The sequence below is a fragment of the Labrus mixtus genome, chromosome 20, assembly GCF_963584025.1.
Source record: "Labrus mixtus chromosome 20, fLabMix1.1, whole genome shotgun sequence".
Classification (NCBI taxonomy): Eukaryota; Metazoa; Chordata; class Actinopteri; order Labriformes; family Labridae; genus Labrus; species Labrus mixtus.
Window position 1 is genome coordinate 9,902,332 of NC_083631.1, and position 15,479 is coordinate 9,917,810.

At 45.9% G+C, this 15,479-nt stretch overlaps 2 protein-coding genes across 2 annotated transcripts; one reads left to right on the forward strand and one right to left on the reverse strand.

Annotated features, from left to right (window-relative positions):
- Positions 1 to 8,372: 8,372 nt before the first annotated feature.
- timm29 (translocase of inner mitochondrial membrane 29) lies at positions 8,373 to 9,839 on the reverse strand. The gene is made up of 2 exons (XM_061026768.1): positions 9,637 to 9,839; positions 8,373 to 9,283 (listed from the first exon to the last, which is right to left on the reverse strand). Exons 1-2 carry the CDS (start codon positions 9,740 to 9,742, stop codon positions 8,616 to 8,618), a joined length of 774 nt encoding a protein of 257 aa, XP_060882751.1. The 5' UTR covers positions 9,743 to 9,839; the 3' UTR covers positions 8,373 to 8,615.
- A 520-nt stretch (positions 9,840 to 10,359) lies between these two features.
- Positions 10,360 to 14,913, forward strand: yipf2 (Yip1 domain family, member 2). The gene is made up of 9 exons (XM_061027235.1): positions 10,360 to 10,589; positions 10,804 to 10,866; positions 11,869 to 12,029; positions 12,349 to 12,429; positions 12,516 to 12,603; positions 12,740 to 12,856; positions 12,953 to 13,119; positions 13,480 to 13,662; positions 13,748 to 14,913. Exons 2-9 carry the CDS (start codon positions 10,836 to 10,838, stop codon positions 13,838 to 13,840), a joined length of 921 nt encoding a protein of 306 aa, XP_060883218.1. The 5' UTR covers positions 10,360 to 10,589; positions 10,804 to 10,835; the 3' UTR covers positions 13,841 to 14,913.
- Positions 14,914 to 15,479: the final 566 nt, after the last annotated feature.

Here is a 15,479-nt window from a genome sequence, read left to right on the forward strand (position 1 = left end):
AAAATGAACATTAATATGAAGGGTGTGTATGCAAACTTTGCAGTCTTCCCCTAGTGGACACTCGAGGAACTGCAGTTTTTTTTTGCAAACTTGCATTGGCTTCATTTTTAAAAAGTGTGTGTTCTTCCTGGTTGCAGAACATTAAATAAAAAAACGATGTCGGCGTAGTTTTCCATTTTGTCAGCTCGCTAAAGTTCATGCTGCTAAGTTCAAACTGAGATAAGACTTTCTGTTGTGAATCATTGTTCAGAGCTCAAACACGAGCTGCTGTGTTTAAACTGAATATTAAACGTGTGTGTGTGTGTGTGTGAGGCGAACGAGCGTGTGTGGTCATAACTGAAACGCTGCTGCTGGTTGATTGTGTGATGAAGGAGGAGGAAGAGGAGGTGGAGGGCGGGAAAGAGGTAGGAGGGGGGTGGGGGGAGTCAAGGGTGAGTGGAGAGAATAGGACGATGGGGGGGAGGGACGGGGGGACGGGGGGAGGGGGGGGTCTGTCTGGGTGAGAGGAGTGTTGATCGATTCCAGGCTTCCAGACAGGCTGAATGGTAAAGGTCAGAGGTCGGCAGCTCTTGTTTCCTATGAAAGAGAGGCTGTGTGTGTGTGTGTGTGTGTGTGTGTGTGTGTGTGTGTGTGTGTGTGTGTGTGTGTGTGCACGTGTGTGTGTCTGTGTGTGTGTGTGTGTGTTTCAAGCTCATGTGCAGACAAATATGCATGCGTGTTTGCACAACATCAGGTTCAAACTGTTTTTTTATCTTTAGTCATGCAAACGAATGTGAACCTGTGTGTGTGTGTGTGTGTGTGTGTGTGTGTGTGTGTGTGTCTGTGTGTGTGTGTGTGTGTGTGTGTGTGTGTGTGTGCGTGTGTGTGTGTGTGTGCGCGTGTGTGTGTGTGTGTTGGTGCAGCAAACTTTGTTATTATTTCTTCTTTTATAAAACTGTATAAATTTGATGAGTGTTAATATTTCAAACATCTGGACGGTCATGTTCAAATGTTTCTGTTAACTCGAGTTGAACGCCCGCCTCGCTGCTCTCTCTCCTTTATGTAGCGAGAGCGTGTCCTGCTCAATTCTCGCCTCTAGTGGCCGCTGTTACTGCTGCCCATAAATAAATATCTGACATCGTGACAAACTTAAACCTCGTCAGCTCAGTTTGTGAAGAACTGAACAAACTGCGACTCGATCATGAACGTTTGTGCCCGCCTCAACAAGCTGCGTCCTTTCCTGTTCGGCGTGTGTGTGTGTGTGTGTGTGTGTGTGTGTGTGTGTGCAACATCTGACTCTGATCGTGCAGACAGGTTGTTGGTGCCTTGCTCGAGGGCATGAGGAGAAAAACTAAAAATAGTCGTAGCTTCTTCTTGTGTTGGGATAAAATGTGACACATTCGCCCCACACCAACGTTTGCCTGTCTGTTTGTATTTGACTCTGCTCAGGCTGCATGTGGCCGCACACACACACACACACACACACACACACACACACACACACACACACACACACACACACACAGCTTCCTGCAGGTTTGAAAAGTTTCAGTCAGAAAAGAATCGTTGATCTTTCAGAGCACGATTTCATGATTTGCAGAAATTTGAAACCAAAAGTGAGATCAGATCTGGCACACACACGTCTCTACATGTGTCATCTAAACACGACGTCAGAGGTGTTTTGGTTTGAGCAGCAAGGTGGCGCCACTGAGGGACGCCTCGTGTGTTGGTGAGCACTTCATTCGTTAACTTCTGGACTTCTGTGGTTATTGTTTTTGCATCCAAACATCAAACCTGATTCTGTTTCTTATTGCACAGATCAGAAATCGTTTTCTTTTAGCTCTTTGAGTTTGCAGCTTTAAAAAGCTCTCAGGAGTCGGGATGTTTTATGAATTTGTATGATTAGCCACTGAACTGCGTTTTCTGTCTATATTGACGTCATGACGATGAGTTTAAAATCCTGAAAGGCCCCGGTGACGAGAGACTTCTGTTTAGTTCTGAGGCGTCTTTCTGCAGCTCAGAGAACAAAAGGATGATTTATTTATTAGTTTTTATTTTATTTTTATTTCTGATGTTTTCTGGTTTCCTCTCTGTGAAGTAGAAATACAATCAGAGTCTCAGTTTGTGCAGAATAATGTGCACCAGATTATAGACAGGTAGAGATGCTTACCCCGACCACACACACACTGATGTCAAAATAAACATTTAACACAGCTGACCTACACACACACACACACACACACAGAGCATGCCACACATACTTCTTTAACACACAAACAAACACCGTCATGTCAAGGTTGTATTTTGTTTGCATTTCTTCCTCTGCGTGTTTGAGTGTCGGTGACTGAGACGGATTGTGAGGAAAGGGAGGCGGGGGGGGGGGGGGGGGGGGGTTAAAGGGTTGGTGGGTTAGTAAGTGAGTGAGTGGTCCTCCCTTCCTCCTTCGCTCACTCTCCCACTGACTCTCTCCCCCTCCCCCACCTGGGACTTGAACCCGTGACCCCCCGGTGAATGAGTTCAAGGGAGGCACCACCATTACTGCCTGTCTGTGTGTGTGTGTGTGTGTGTGTGTGTGTGTGTGTGTGTGTGTGTGTAGGAGAGAGAGTGCATTTTGGAATGACCTGGGTTGAGTTCGTTGGTGTGTCTGCGTTTAACGTTTGTCTTTAAAAAGTTACATTTTGTTTTGAAGGTGTTTTGATTCGATTTTTGCTTATCTTACCTACAAAACCTTTAAATTAATTTAGATATGTGTGTGTATGTGTGTGAGTGAGAGTATGTTTCGAGGTGTGTGTGTGTGTGTGTGTGTGTGTGTGTGTGTGTGTGTGTGTGTGAAGGTCTTTTGCAGAAGTGACTTTGTTAAAAATCTAATTTTTCAGAGGGAGTTCTGAATGAGAGGCATGCTTTTCTCATCAATTCCATCACTCAGTTATCTAGACCTAGAAGTGCGCGTATGTTTGTGTGCTTTTGCAAGCACGTGCCAAAGGGAGTTTTTTAAAAGTTTGCGTTTTTTAAAGGTAATTCTGCATTAGAGGATTGTTCTTTTATCCATAACATTATAAATGGGTATACATATTTGTGCACGTTTGTGTGTGTATGTGTGTATGTGAGTGTGTGATGTCGGAGTTAATGAGAATGGTGATGACCCCCCCCTCCTCCTCGCCCCTCGCCCCTCCCCCTGGCTACTGGGTGTGTGACCAAGTCTGCATCCCGCTACCTGGCCCAGACTGGATCAATACTTTAATCTAATTGTCATTCACTTCCACTGGGACAGCCAAAACACACACAACACACACACACACACACACACACACACACACACACACACACACACACACACACACACACACACACACACACACACACACAGGCAACATGCTTATCTATACATACACACCAACACATGCTGTTTAAAGAGCAAATGCAAAAAAATCTAAATCCTGCACATCCTCCTCGTCACACATCCGATCACATGAAGAATCCTGAATGAGGATCCTCATTGTGTGAACGCACTCTGTGCTCCGTTAGCATGCAGCCTCCCCGTCCTTTACTACGTCCATGCCTCCCCGTCCCGTCTCCCCTGAGCTGCCTCCTCCCTGGGCGTTCCTCCCCGCCGTTGCATCATGCATGCACATCAGTGTGGGCAAACATCCGCTGACACACTGTCACAACGCATTCATGTCTGGCAGCCTGCAGCCTCTCCCACAGAGTGACAATAGAGAGGAGACATGAGGGCTGATCCTGGATCAGAGAGTGCAGCATGCACAACAACCAAAGCCTGCAGAAATAGAAGAAATACACTGACTTACCCAGCATCCTCTCCTGCAGGATTAGTAGAGTCTCTGTCCCTCTTTCTCTGCATTCCTCTGTCTCTACCTTCACCCTTCACTCTCTTTCATCTTTCCTCCTCTTTACTCCTCACCTCTTCCTCACTTCCTCCCTTTTTCTCCTCCTCCTCCTCCTCCTCCTCTGTCGTTTATCACACTCTTTCCCTTTCTTTCTTCTTCTCCGGTGGCTCGCCGGTGTCTTCTTCCTGCTGCTGAAAACTGCAGACTGTCTGGCGAGGAAGAGGGAGAGAAAGAGAGCGAGAGAGAGAGAGAGCGAGAGAGAGCGAGAGAGAGAGAGAGAGAGAGGAGGACGAGGAAGGGGGGAGGTGAGGTCTAGAGAGAGAGAGAGAGAGGAGCGGTGGGAAGTGCAAACCAGGACACACACAGCCTCTGTCAGTTTGAATGAATATTGTGCACACTCGGCTTGCCTCTCCTTCCCCCCTCTCTCTCTCTCTCTCTCTCTCTCTCTCTCTGTCTACCAGACACCCCTCCTCCACTCCTCTCCTGCTTTGCCCTCCTTCCCTATCTCCTCCTCCTCCTCCTCCCTCGCTGCTGCCTTCAAACATGTTCACACTCCAAGACTGAGTGACATTATAGAGCTGCACTTACTGACACCCCCAGCACACACACACACACACACACACACAGAGACACACACACACACACACACACACACACACACACAGAGACACACACACACACACACACACACACACACACACACACACACACACACACACACACACACACACACACACACACACACACACAGACCCAGACAGTTAACCCTTTGATGCAGCTGCACATCCTGTCTGTTTGTGTTTATTATCATCTCCTCAGAACACGCTGTAACACAAACACTCAGGGTGTCTCCACACACACACACACACATACACACACACACACACACACACACACACACACACACACACACACACACACACGCACACACACACACACACTCCTGCTCCTTTGTTTAATTGCAGCACGTCCTCAAACGTTCACAGTCTGAGGGATTATTTAATCGTCTATCTTTATCATCAGAACGTTTTGCAGGTGAAGTCGTGTTTTTCTGTAAGAACATCGAGATGTGAAATGTTGAACATCTGAGTGCAGAATACATTTAATGAACCTGATGTGAGCATCTATGAGTTTAGTAAATACATGTTTAAACAGCTTCATCGTGTGCACAGAGCACCTGCACAACGTGAGTTCATCACGAGACTCCATGTTTTAAAAGTGGAACGAGAAGACAAACCTGAGCAACATTTCAATCTAACATGAGAAGTTAGTCTCACGTCTGCTTGTTTTTCTAAAGTTTAACACATGAAATATAAATCACACTGAAGTGCATGTATCTCTGGATTTTCTCACCCATGGGCACAAACATGATGCTTCATATTTCATGAATCTCATGTGACTGGTTTGACATTTATCAAACATCTAGACTTCACATGATGGTTTGAAACATGGGAGTTCTTTAAGCTAAGGTCCACATGTTGATGTTTTTAAAGGACTAAAGGACGCGCTCTGATTTCAGTCTTCAGTTTAGTCACAGATCTGAATGCTTCCTCAACATCCACGTCATCCAGTCTCAGCAGACGTCTGTGAGTCTGGTTCTGTTGGAGGTTTCTGCCTGTTACAGGGAGTCTTTGTGTGTCATGTCGGGTCTCTGTAAATAAAAGAACGATACGCTCAGCGCCTGCTCTTTATGATTAAAGGCCGCTGATGAGTCTCGCTTCACTATAAATGTGTTTTTTGTTTCTCAGTCTGCAGGGACTTGGATTGGGAGCCAGAGGGTCCCGGATTCAAGTCCTGGTGCTGACCAAGTCTCGATATCGACCTGGTAGCTGGAGAGGTGCCCGTTCACTTCCTTAGCATTAGCCTTGAGCAAGGCAGCGAGCCCCCACCTGCTCGGGCGCTCCACCCTGTGTAGTCGTTTACAATCAGAATAAATCTGAATGTACAGCACCGTCTGATGATCTCCGGCTCGTTTAAAGTCTACGATGCATTTTGAATATGTTGTATCTAAAAGTGATTCCTGTGTTCGTTTGTTTGTTTGTTTGTTTGTTTGTTTGTTTGCATCAACACAAACTGAACATCAACGTCCTTTCTTGTGTTTTTTCAGTTCCACCGCTCCTCCACCTTCTGCACCTTCTCCCCCACTCTCTCCATCACCCTCCTTCCTTCCTTAGTTACATATTGATTAGGTCGCTCAGCGTGTGTGTGTGTGTGTGTGCATGTGTGTGTGTGCATGTGTGAGCATACAAGCCTGGTCCTGCTGTGGTCAATGAGGTCAACATGGTGGCAGACAGACTTCCCCACCCCCTCCGCTTTTTGTGTGTTTCTTTTTCTTCTCTCTGCCTCCTCTATCACCTCCTCTCTCTCGCTCTCGCATCAGCATCCTTCATGGACTCACTAACAGGCCGGCTGATCACAGCTGACAGACATTGAATGTGCAGCCTGCAGTGTGCAGCTCCTCATCACATCATGTGTGTGGCAGGACGACCTGACACACGGTGTGTCCCAGTTTAAGCACACGAGCCTCACAGAAGTCGACCTCATTAAGAGGTCCCACACCGTAATGTATAAAAATAAATATAATCAAGGTAAACAGGTGTTCAGTCACGGGATGATTGTGTGCAGAGCATCAGGTGACGCCCCTCGCCTCTCTCATTTTGTCTTTGTATAGAAAAAGAAAGCAGCGTGTTTTTCAAACACCACCTGACAGTGACCGCCCTCGCTGACCCCTCAGGCCGGCAGACTCGCTGTCTGAGTGGAGGAGGGGGCAGGATGGATGGGAGCGAGGGGTCGATACAGGTCAGGAGGCAAAGATGGAGGGAGACGCACGCGGAGGAAGCCTGAGAGGATGCAGCAGAGACAACGCTGCAGCGACTTTATGAACTCATCATGTGGACAAACTGGGAACTCAAACGCTCTCTCACCTGTCTTAAGTCACCGTCAGATTCTCTCATGGCGCCCTGAGGAGGAATCCTGCAGGCTGAGGGGACACTCTGATCTTCTTGTTTAGGCCCAGTCTGTTTTTTTTTTTAAAGATGAACAGAATCCTATCCAAAAGAACCGGAGCATAGAGACACACTCTCTCTCTCTCTCTCTTTCTGTCAAGGCAACAACCCCAAAACAACCTTTAAACAAAATCCAACAATCTTGAACTATGCCACCAAACGTAGAAGTTCTAGGCAACACATGTCCGTTTTTGCCGCTGTTTCTGTTTTAGATGAACAATGATGAAATCGTGAAACAGAGTGTGGATCATCTTAGGATTTATTCAGCCATGGTCAGACAATACAGAAACACAACACACTGACAAAGTGCAGACCATCGCTGACCAGGATCTGACAAACATTGACAAACATTGACAAAGTCTTCACCTTCGCAGTGTTGATTATATTCTGCTGGAAGGTACAGCCCACCTGGCTGCTTTGTTTGAAAGGCCAAAAAGAAGACACATCTCCTTGACTCTTAAATATCAGTAATCTACATTTCTTCAGTCTCAGAGAGTCGACCCGAACCTGGAGCAGAAAACAAGAAATGTTCAGACGCAGTGAAATGAGATTATTGATCAGTTTACACTAATGACCGCTCCTCTTATTGAACCGGTGTGAGAGGTCACTGACACACATACACACACACACACACACACACACACACAGGAGTACACTGGACTCAGATGAAGGACAGGTTGCCTAGTCGAGGCTGGGCTGAGATTCTTTGGCAGTAGAGCGCCCTCTGGTGGCTCGATCCTTCAACAGCACACACACAGTCCGTACAGGAGTCCATCATCTCACTGTTGAATGCCACAGGCTGACCTTTGACCTTCCTCATGTGACATCTGATACCCTCATCATGTGACCGAGAGGTCTGTAGAACTTTAGACTTCTGTCCTTTTTACTCCTCCGTCTTTGTTTGGAGCTAAAAGTTAAAAATATAAATCATAAAGACTTTTCTGTTCTCTGACTTTTTATAAAGGGATATTTATGAATCTCATTTAATGGTGTTCGTGTCCCATTTTAACTTTTAAGTTTAAAGTTGTGCCTGAACCGAACGTGGACGTCTCCTCTCTGTGGACGTGTCGTCTCATTACTTTGGACACAAACTACCACAGTGTCATTATCACGTTATCAGGTGTTAGCTAACACGACAAAGGTGCTCCTGGAGGGTCCATGTTGCTCGCCTGACTTCTCTAACTCGTTACTGGAACGCCTTTAATTCAGGTGTGATGTCATTCCCAGCTCTGACATCAGAGGGAAACAGAACGCACCAGAAGCTGAAGGCGTGCCGACGCTGGTTTAAGTTCTGAATGTGACGGGTTGACTTCTTGTTTCTGCAGATAAAGTTCACAGATACAGGATGAATATTTAAGAAACATTTGAATAAACTCGTCGTGGTTGTTAAGAAGAAGAGAAACCTTTTAAGACCTGCAGAAGATAAAGTGAAGAACGTTTTGAAGAGATATATTCTTTGTGAACACTGAGGTTCAGCATGTTGAACATCTCTGTCCTTCCAGTTTTGTTTCTGAGAAACGAGTGAGACAGGAAGTGAAACCTCTTCAGATAACAACAGATTTATTGACACGTGTTTCATAGAGATGATTTTTTATACTTTCTGTAGAACAAAAAAAAAGCATGTTACAATAAATATAAACAAATACTTTGAAGGGATGTTCGTTCTTCTTTGAGAAAAATATGTAAATGTTTGTTTGGGGTTAAAAAAAAAGTAGCTGAGGGATGTTTGAAATATGAAAAGAAGAAGAAGAAGTTCCTGTGCACAGTTTTAAATGTCTGAGTGAACTCAGACTGGAGTCTGTTCCTCCTCTGTCTGGCTCTCCAAACCGACGCTCTCCTCCCGTCTGTCCACTATTTTTGTTTCCTTCTCCTCCTCCTCCACTTTTGGCGGTAACCACGACTCCTCGTGCAACCTCTCGCTCTTCTCCACCTCCTGAACACTAGGGGGCGACGTGAGCTGCATGTGTTCCGGCAGGTGTTTGAACTCCTCCACGTTCACGTCGTAGTCCTTCATCTTGTAGTCCAGGATCCACCAGAAGCTGACAAATCCCACGTCGAGGATCCTCTGCGGCAGCTCCCTCCAGGGCACCGACAGGTTGGAGCACTGGGCCTCGTACAGCGAGGCGGCCGGGTCGTAATCCGCCCGGTACACCAGAGAGAGCAGACCCAGGCCGACGTGACGCAGACGACCCTCGTTGCGGAGCTTCACCAGACTCTGCACGTGGCCGTCAGAGGTGGCGTTGCGTATCCATGGCGACAGGAGTCCCAGCTGGTTGGAGCGGTCCAGCAGGGCGGTCTCGAAGGACGACTGGTCGGGTTTGGTGTAGAAACAGGTCAAGGCCCCGCCCAGCAGAACGCCGTATGCCGAGGCTTTGAAGGGTCGTTCCCACGCACCGACAGCAAACTCACGACACGCCTCTTTGTAGTCGGACGCCAGGCTGCGACAGAACACACCTGCAGAGAGGAGGAAGGACACTTAGTCCCACCTGGGCTCCTTCTCTAGATACAGAGTCAGGACAACACTTTACACAAAACATTGACACACTATTATATATAAAAAATATCGGTATCGTCCACATGTATCTAAATCAGATAAAAGAGGATCGGTGCATCTCTAACCGGAAGTTCATTAAACTACAGGGTTTGATAAAACAATAAACAAAACTTCACATCTCTTACCACAAGTGTCCCATCAACAAACAACCGTAAGAGCGGAGATTTTAGCAGCAGGATAAACTACCCGTCACCTAAAGCTAGCTAACTAACTAGCTTCCATGCATACCTGCCTCTCGCGCCCTGTTTCTCACCTGCTTTGCTGTTTTTCAGTCTCTCCCATCGGCCGACCGGAACCGGAGCTGCCGCTGTTTCTGCCGCCGCACAGAACATCCTCCTCAGCACACGAAACGAAGCCATTCCAGCTGCTTTCAATCACGACTACGGTCACCTTCACCCGATACTAGCATCCTGCCTGTCAAACAGACTGCTCACATGGAGCCAAAATGGCGCCCGGAAAGAGTAGCAGTTTAAATCTTCCGACGATCGTTCCTCTGAGCAAACGTTCCGCTTGTTGTCACTTTTTTTAAGCATCAGTTCATCACCCAAAGACTGTAAATATTATGGTTAATATAATTCCAATGATCACAAATTATGTTTTGCTGCAGCTCATTAGAATAACGTTTGAATTAAATTGTTCTGCTAGAAAATTGACTTTTAAGGAGATAAAATTTCAGATTTCGGATTCTGTAATTTCGTCAAATAATGAAAATATTAATAATAATAACTTAATTTATATAGCACATTTAAGAACAGATATTTATAACGAGCTGGCTTTGACAGACAAAGACAGGAAGTCAGGACAACATTTTTAAAAAATCGGATAATAATTAAAAGATACATAAATAGAACTCTCATATTTAAATAAATTAATATTAAAACAACGATGTATTTTACTATTATTATTATTATTTTACGTATTTACTTTCCAAAAACGTAGGTCACGTGACGGCTTTGTTGACGTGGTGACGTGTACCGGAAGTCATGCCAGCAGAGCAGGTAGTCGATCTATGAGAGACGTCAGCAGCGTAACGTTTGAGTTATTTTATGTCCGTTTATATATCCTGTTCAGGTTTTTTTCTTATATTTAAGTTAAAAACGTTCACAACTTTAAACTAATGACAAACAACCGCGCTGCTGACGGTTAGCTTAGCTGTAGCATTAGCTTTAGCATTAGCTGTCACAGCTCATCAGGGACATCCTCCAGGTGCGTTTGAAAGCTTTTCTATCACCTCTGACAGGTACACTGTCAAATGTCTACTGGACTGTTTGATATAGAAGTTAAAGACGACATTAAACTGTCATTTATAGGAGGTTTATTAGCGTGCTGCTGTGTAAGTGAACATATGTCACCTGTGCAGCTGACAGTTTCTCAGGTAAACTTGGTCTCAGGTGTCTTGTCTTTGCTCGTCTCCTCACAGGTGTTGCATGAGGTCTCTGTTTGTTCAGAATCATGGCCAGTCCAAATGATCTTCAGTTTCAAGGTAAGAGAATCTGGATGTGTTTCTGTCTCCTTTAACTCTACAGATGATCAAATGTACAACATGATAAATATGTTATTAAAGGTTCAGAGGCACAGATCAACTTATTTTCAGTTCCTATCCGATTCAGATAAATATGTACCGATACCGATATTTTAAAATCCTAATTTTGTTATTAATGTTGAGTAAGGTTTCAAAAAGTTGTAGGTGTTATATTTCTTATTGAAAAAAAAAATATATATTTAAAAAAAATGCATAAAAATTAAAATGATTCCAGATAAATGATTCTGAACTTTGTGTTGGCTTCACATTAAAACAGGAAGCAGCAACACCTGTCAGGTTTTCAAATTAAATAATTTTAACAGAAGTTGAGTTTTACGTTTTGCTCACATAGAAGGAGCTGATCCGTCTCTTCTGAACGTCGTCACGGAGACGATTTGTGGACACTTCTTACAGTTCAGTCTGAACGTCTTCAAAGAGAGACCGTACGAGCTGAGAATGTTGAGAAAGTGACCAGCGATCTTTCTTAATCTGTGGCGTGGATCGGCATCGTCAATCCGATATCTGATATGTAAATGGCGTCCATATCGGACCCAATACAGTTTTAGATTTGGATCTGTCCCATCTCTAATCAGCCGAGTACATAAAATGAAACACACATCCTCTGCAAATACTGGAATCTTCTAACCTGACCTCTTGAGTTAATCAGAAATGATTTAATCCTCCTGACTGACTGAAGCAGACTTCTAGAACCTCGACCTCATTATTTCAAAGAGCGTGTCTTGGTTGTAAGAGATTAGCCGCCTGGCCTGCAGCCCGGTTTATTCCCCCCCCGTGCCTCTACCTGCGGGAGGTGGGCCTTAAGGGTCAGGTTCTTCACCTGGATCAGTAACCTGGAGCTCACAGAGCCGGCTGATAACCTTCTTTGTGTCACCAGATTCCTGCTCCTTTACATCCTGAGCCTGCGCTCCCTGACTCTCTGTGCTGCTTGATGTTTGTTTGCAGAGTTTGAAGAAGCGGCAGAGCTTCTGTCTGCAGACCCCGGAGCTTCCACCCTCAGTATGTCTGCCTCCAACACCAACAACACTACAGGAGGAGGAGGCGCAGGAGAGGAGGTGAAACTGGACCTGTCGGAGGACGAGGAGGGCCAGGAGGAGAGTTCAGAGGTGAGGAGACCGTCTGTGTGGAATCATGACGGCCTGACACATTCCCAATCACTAATGTACCTGACCTGGGCTGCACATGGACTGTGAGCACACTCACATTATTGAACATTATTTATGTATTTATGTCACTCCTGAAATGTGATTTTGAATGCAGCTTATGCTGTTTTTATGTTTGTCTTTTGAGTGTGATTTGATTGTGATGAGAGGATCTCTGAGCTTTTAATGCAAAACATATTTCTGTTCAAACAGACAATAAAGTCTTATCTTATCTTGACTGACGAGCGTTCAGAGTCATGACCGTTTTTATCCGTCCCCTCAGCTGTTAGCAGGACAGAAAGCCAGCGGGGGATTCTGGACCTTTGAGTACTATCAGTCCTTTTTTAACGTCGACACAGTGCAGGTAAGATCAGTATTAATCAGTGTTTAACATGTTTCATAATGACAGTTGGTGTTAGTTTGTGGTGTGACACGGATCGTGTGCTGCAGGTCCTGGACAGAGTGAAAGGCTCCGTGATGCCGTTACCAGGAAAGAACTTTGTCAAACATCACCTCAGGAGCAACCCCGACCTTTATGGTGAGGAAATGTTACCTTATCTTTTATTCTGTTACTCTTCCCTGTCAGTGTTTCATGTTTGTATTTTTAAAGATCTTAGAGCACCGCGGGGTTCACAGACAGGCCGAGAATCTTCAATCTGTTTGTGTCTGTTCAGGTCCGTTCTGGATCTGTGTGACCCTGGTCTTCTCCGTCGCGATCAGCGGGAACTTGTCCTCCTTCCTGAGTCAGATGGGAAACCCCGAGTATCACTACAGACCGCAGTTCCACAGAGGTCAGTCCTCCCCCCCCCCCTCTGATCGCCCCGACTCAGCCTGTCGTCTTGTTACTGACCCTCCCTTTGTTCCTCCGTCCTGCTCGCTGCTCGCAGTGACCATAGCTGCAATCATCATCTTCATGTACGCCTGGCTGGTGCCCATCGGCCTATGGGGTTTCCTGACCTGGAGGCAAGGGACGGAGAGGCAGGTCGGAGGATATTCCTTCCTGGAAACAGTGTGTGTGTACGGCTACTCGCTCTTCATCTACATCCCCACGTCGGTGAGTCCAGCGTCTCGTCTCTCTCGTGAATTTAAAAGTCTTCCAGTTTCTCTCCCTCTCCCTGATTCCTCTTCTCCGACCATCTGTTCATCCTCAGCAGATGAAGGGAGATGTTCTGTAAGGGTTCAGAAACATTTGAGACATTTGAGCGTCTACAACTCTACGAGCATCCGAGGGAAAATGTTCATCTGTTGATATTTTCTCAGTTTATATCAGAAGAGACTCACACTCATGTTCCTCTAGTGGGAACAAGTTTGGTTCTGGGTACAGAATAATTCACGGGTTAGAACGAGGAGGAGGAGTCTCTAACAGTCATGGGGTCTGAGCGCGCCTCACTTGTCATCGCTCTATCACCTGCAGGTTTTGTGGATCATACCGTTCGAGTGGCTACGCTGGGCGTTGATCCTGGTTGCCATGGTGATTTCTGGCTCTGTCCTGGTCCTCACCTTCTGGCCCGTTGTCCGCGACGACACCAAGGTGATGGCGATGGCCACGGTCGCCACCATCGTGGTTCTGCACGCGCTGCTGGCCGTGGGCTGTAAGGTCGGTGTGCACAGCGAGGACGTTCACATGCTGCACACGTCGGATCCCGAGCGGAGAAGAGTTAATTCTCTCTCTTTTCTTTCAGATGTATTTCTTCCAGACAGCCGCACATATACCGACAGCCCCCCTCACTACAGCCCCCCCGGCTCACACCACACTGGTCACCAAAGCGCACTAACATCAGGGAGGACAAGGAGGAGCTGAGGGACGTTTGTGTTGTTGAGTCACATGATGACATCATCAGACTGTACAGAGCGCCGGGTGGAGGGGACGTTTGATTTGATCACCTGATGAAGAGCCGGGATCAGAGTGTGTGTGTGTGTGTGTGTGTAACTTATGTTCAGGTGGTTCTTCTGTGACTGAAGTAACACTTTGTTCACCGCAATAGTTGTACATTTCTGCTGCGATGGTTCATCTCATGAGTCTGACATGGTTTCCTTCACACTGTGGCCCCGCCCCCTCTCCATCATTTAACCAGCGTTCAGAATCAGTGGAGGAAAAAAAACAAAAGACAATCTGCAGCCAATCATTGCCTTTTTACAACATAGAAGAACTGTCTTTAGATGTTCAAAGATGATTCCAAACTAAAAAAAAAAGATGATCGAAGACGTTGACGACAAAGTTTGTGATATTTTGTCTCCGCCTCTAAATCTCATGATGTGTGGGAGGGGTTTGTACTTGTGACTAAAAGCTGAGCAGAGACAAAAGAAGATGGCCTCACTTAATCCATTCATCTGCTGCATCATTTTAGTAAAAAAAAAAAAAAAATGAACATAGAGAAATAGAAGAGGTGACACAGGAGGGATGTAAAGGTCATATTCTCAGAGCGCCACCAACATGTCAACAGTGTTAAATAGCGTGCAGCTCAATCATTTTTGTCCATTCAGTATTGAACGGATATTTTAATGAGTCAGTGAAACCTTCTCATCACGCCACCTCTAACTGTGTCGCTGCGGCATTCAGAGCCTGACGCATCCTGTGAGTGTTTCCCATGATGCTTCAGTCACAGACGTGTGAATAGGACGCCGTGTCAGACGCTCTTTCAGGGCTGTGAATGTGTTTGAATGAACAGGACGTGAGCTGTCTCTCCTCTCAGAAACATGAAGAGCTTCTTTACGCTCTCTCGTTAAAATGACTTTAATTTAACTTCAGGATTTATTGTAACGCCATGAAAGGGTTAATCTGCAGAATATTTATTTCCTGCTGTGAAGCGAATCGTTTTTTTCTTAATAAACTTCGAGTCTGACTCCTGGTCGTCTGTGTGTCCATTACATACTGCTCTGAACCCGGACCTGTCCTGACTGACTTCAGACTGGACCTGAACCTGCTTTGAAGACAGGAGACTTGGACTCGTCGAGAATAACTTAAGACTTCAGTGGACTCTGGACTCGACTGACCTGAGAAGTCACTTTAAATTGTCTTCACTTACTCAAGACCTGACGCTGAATCCCTGTTATTGGGTCCAACTCAGCCCCCCAATCGGGTATAGATATAAACCCAGACAAAGCTCCTCAAAACATGTGTTTGAAGTTTCTTGTTCTAAATCCACTCTGATCCTGTATTTGATCATGTCTATAAACCCCTCTATTTCAGCCCTGCTCAGAACAGGCTGTTTCTGTGTCTGTACCTTTAAATATGTAAATGAGCTGTGTCTGACCACACCCCCTCTCTAGAAGGGCTCGGGTGTCTCAGTGCTTTCTGGCTCCATGTCCTATTGTTTACGGTGAGAAGGCAGACTCAGAGGGTAGAACGAACACCTAGCTGTGGGAGTGTCACCCACCTGGGGGAGGGGCTACTGCCCTTTGTGATGTCATGAA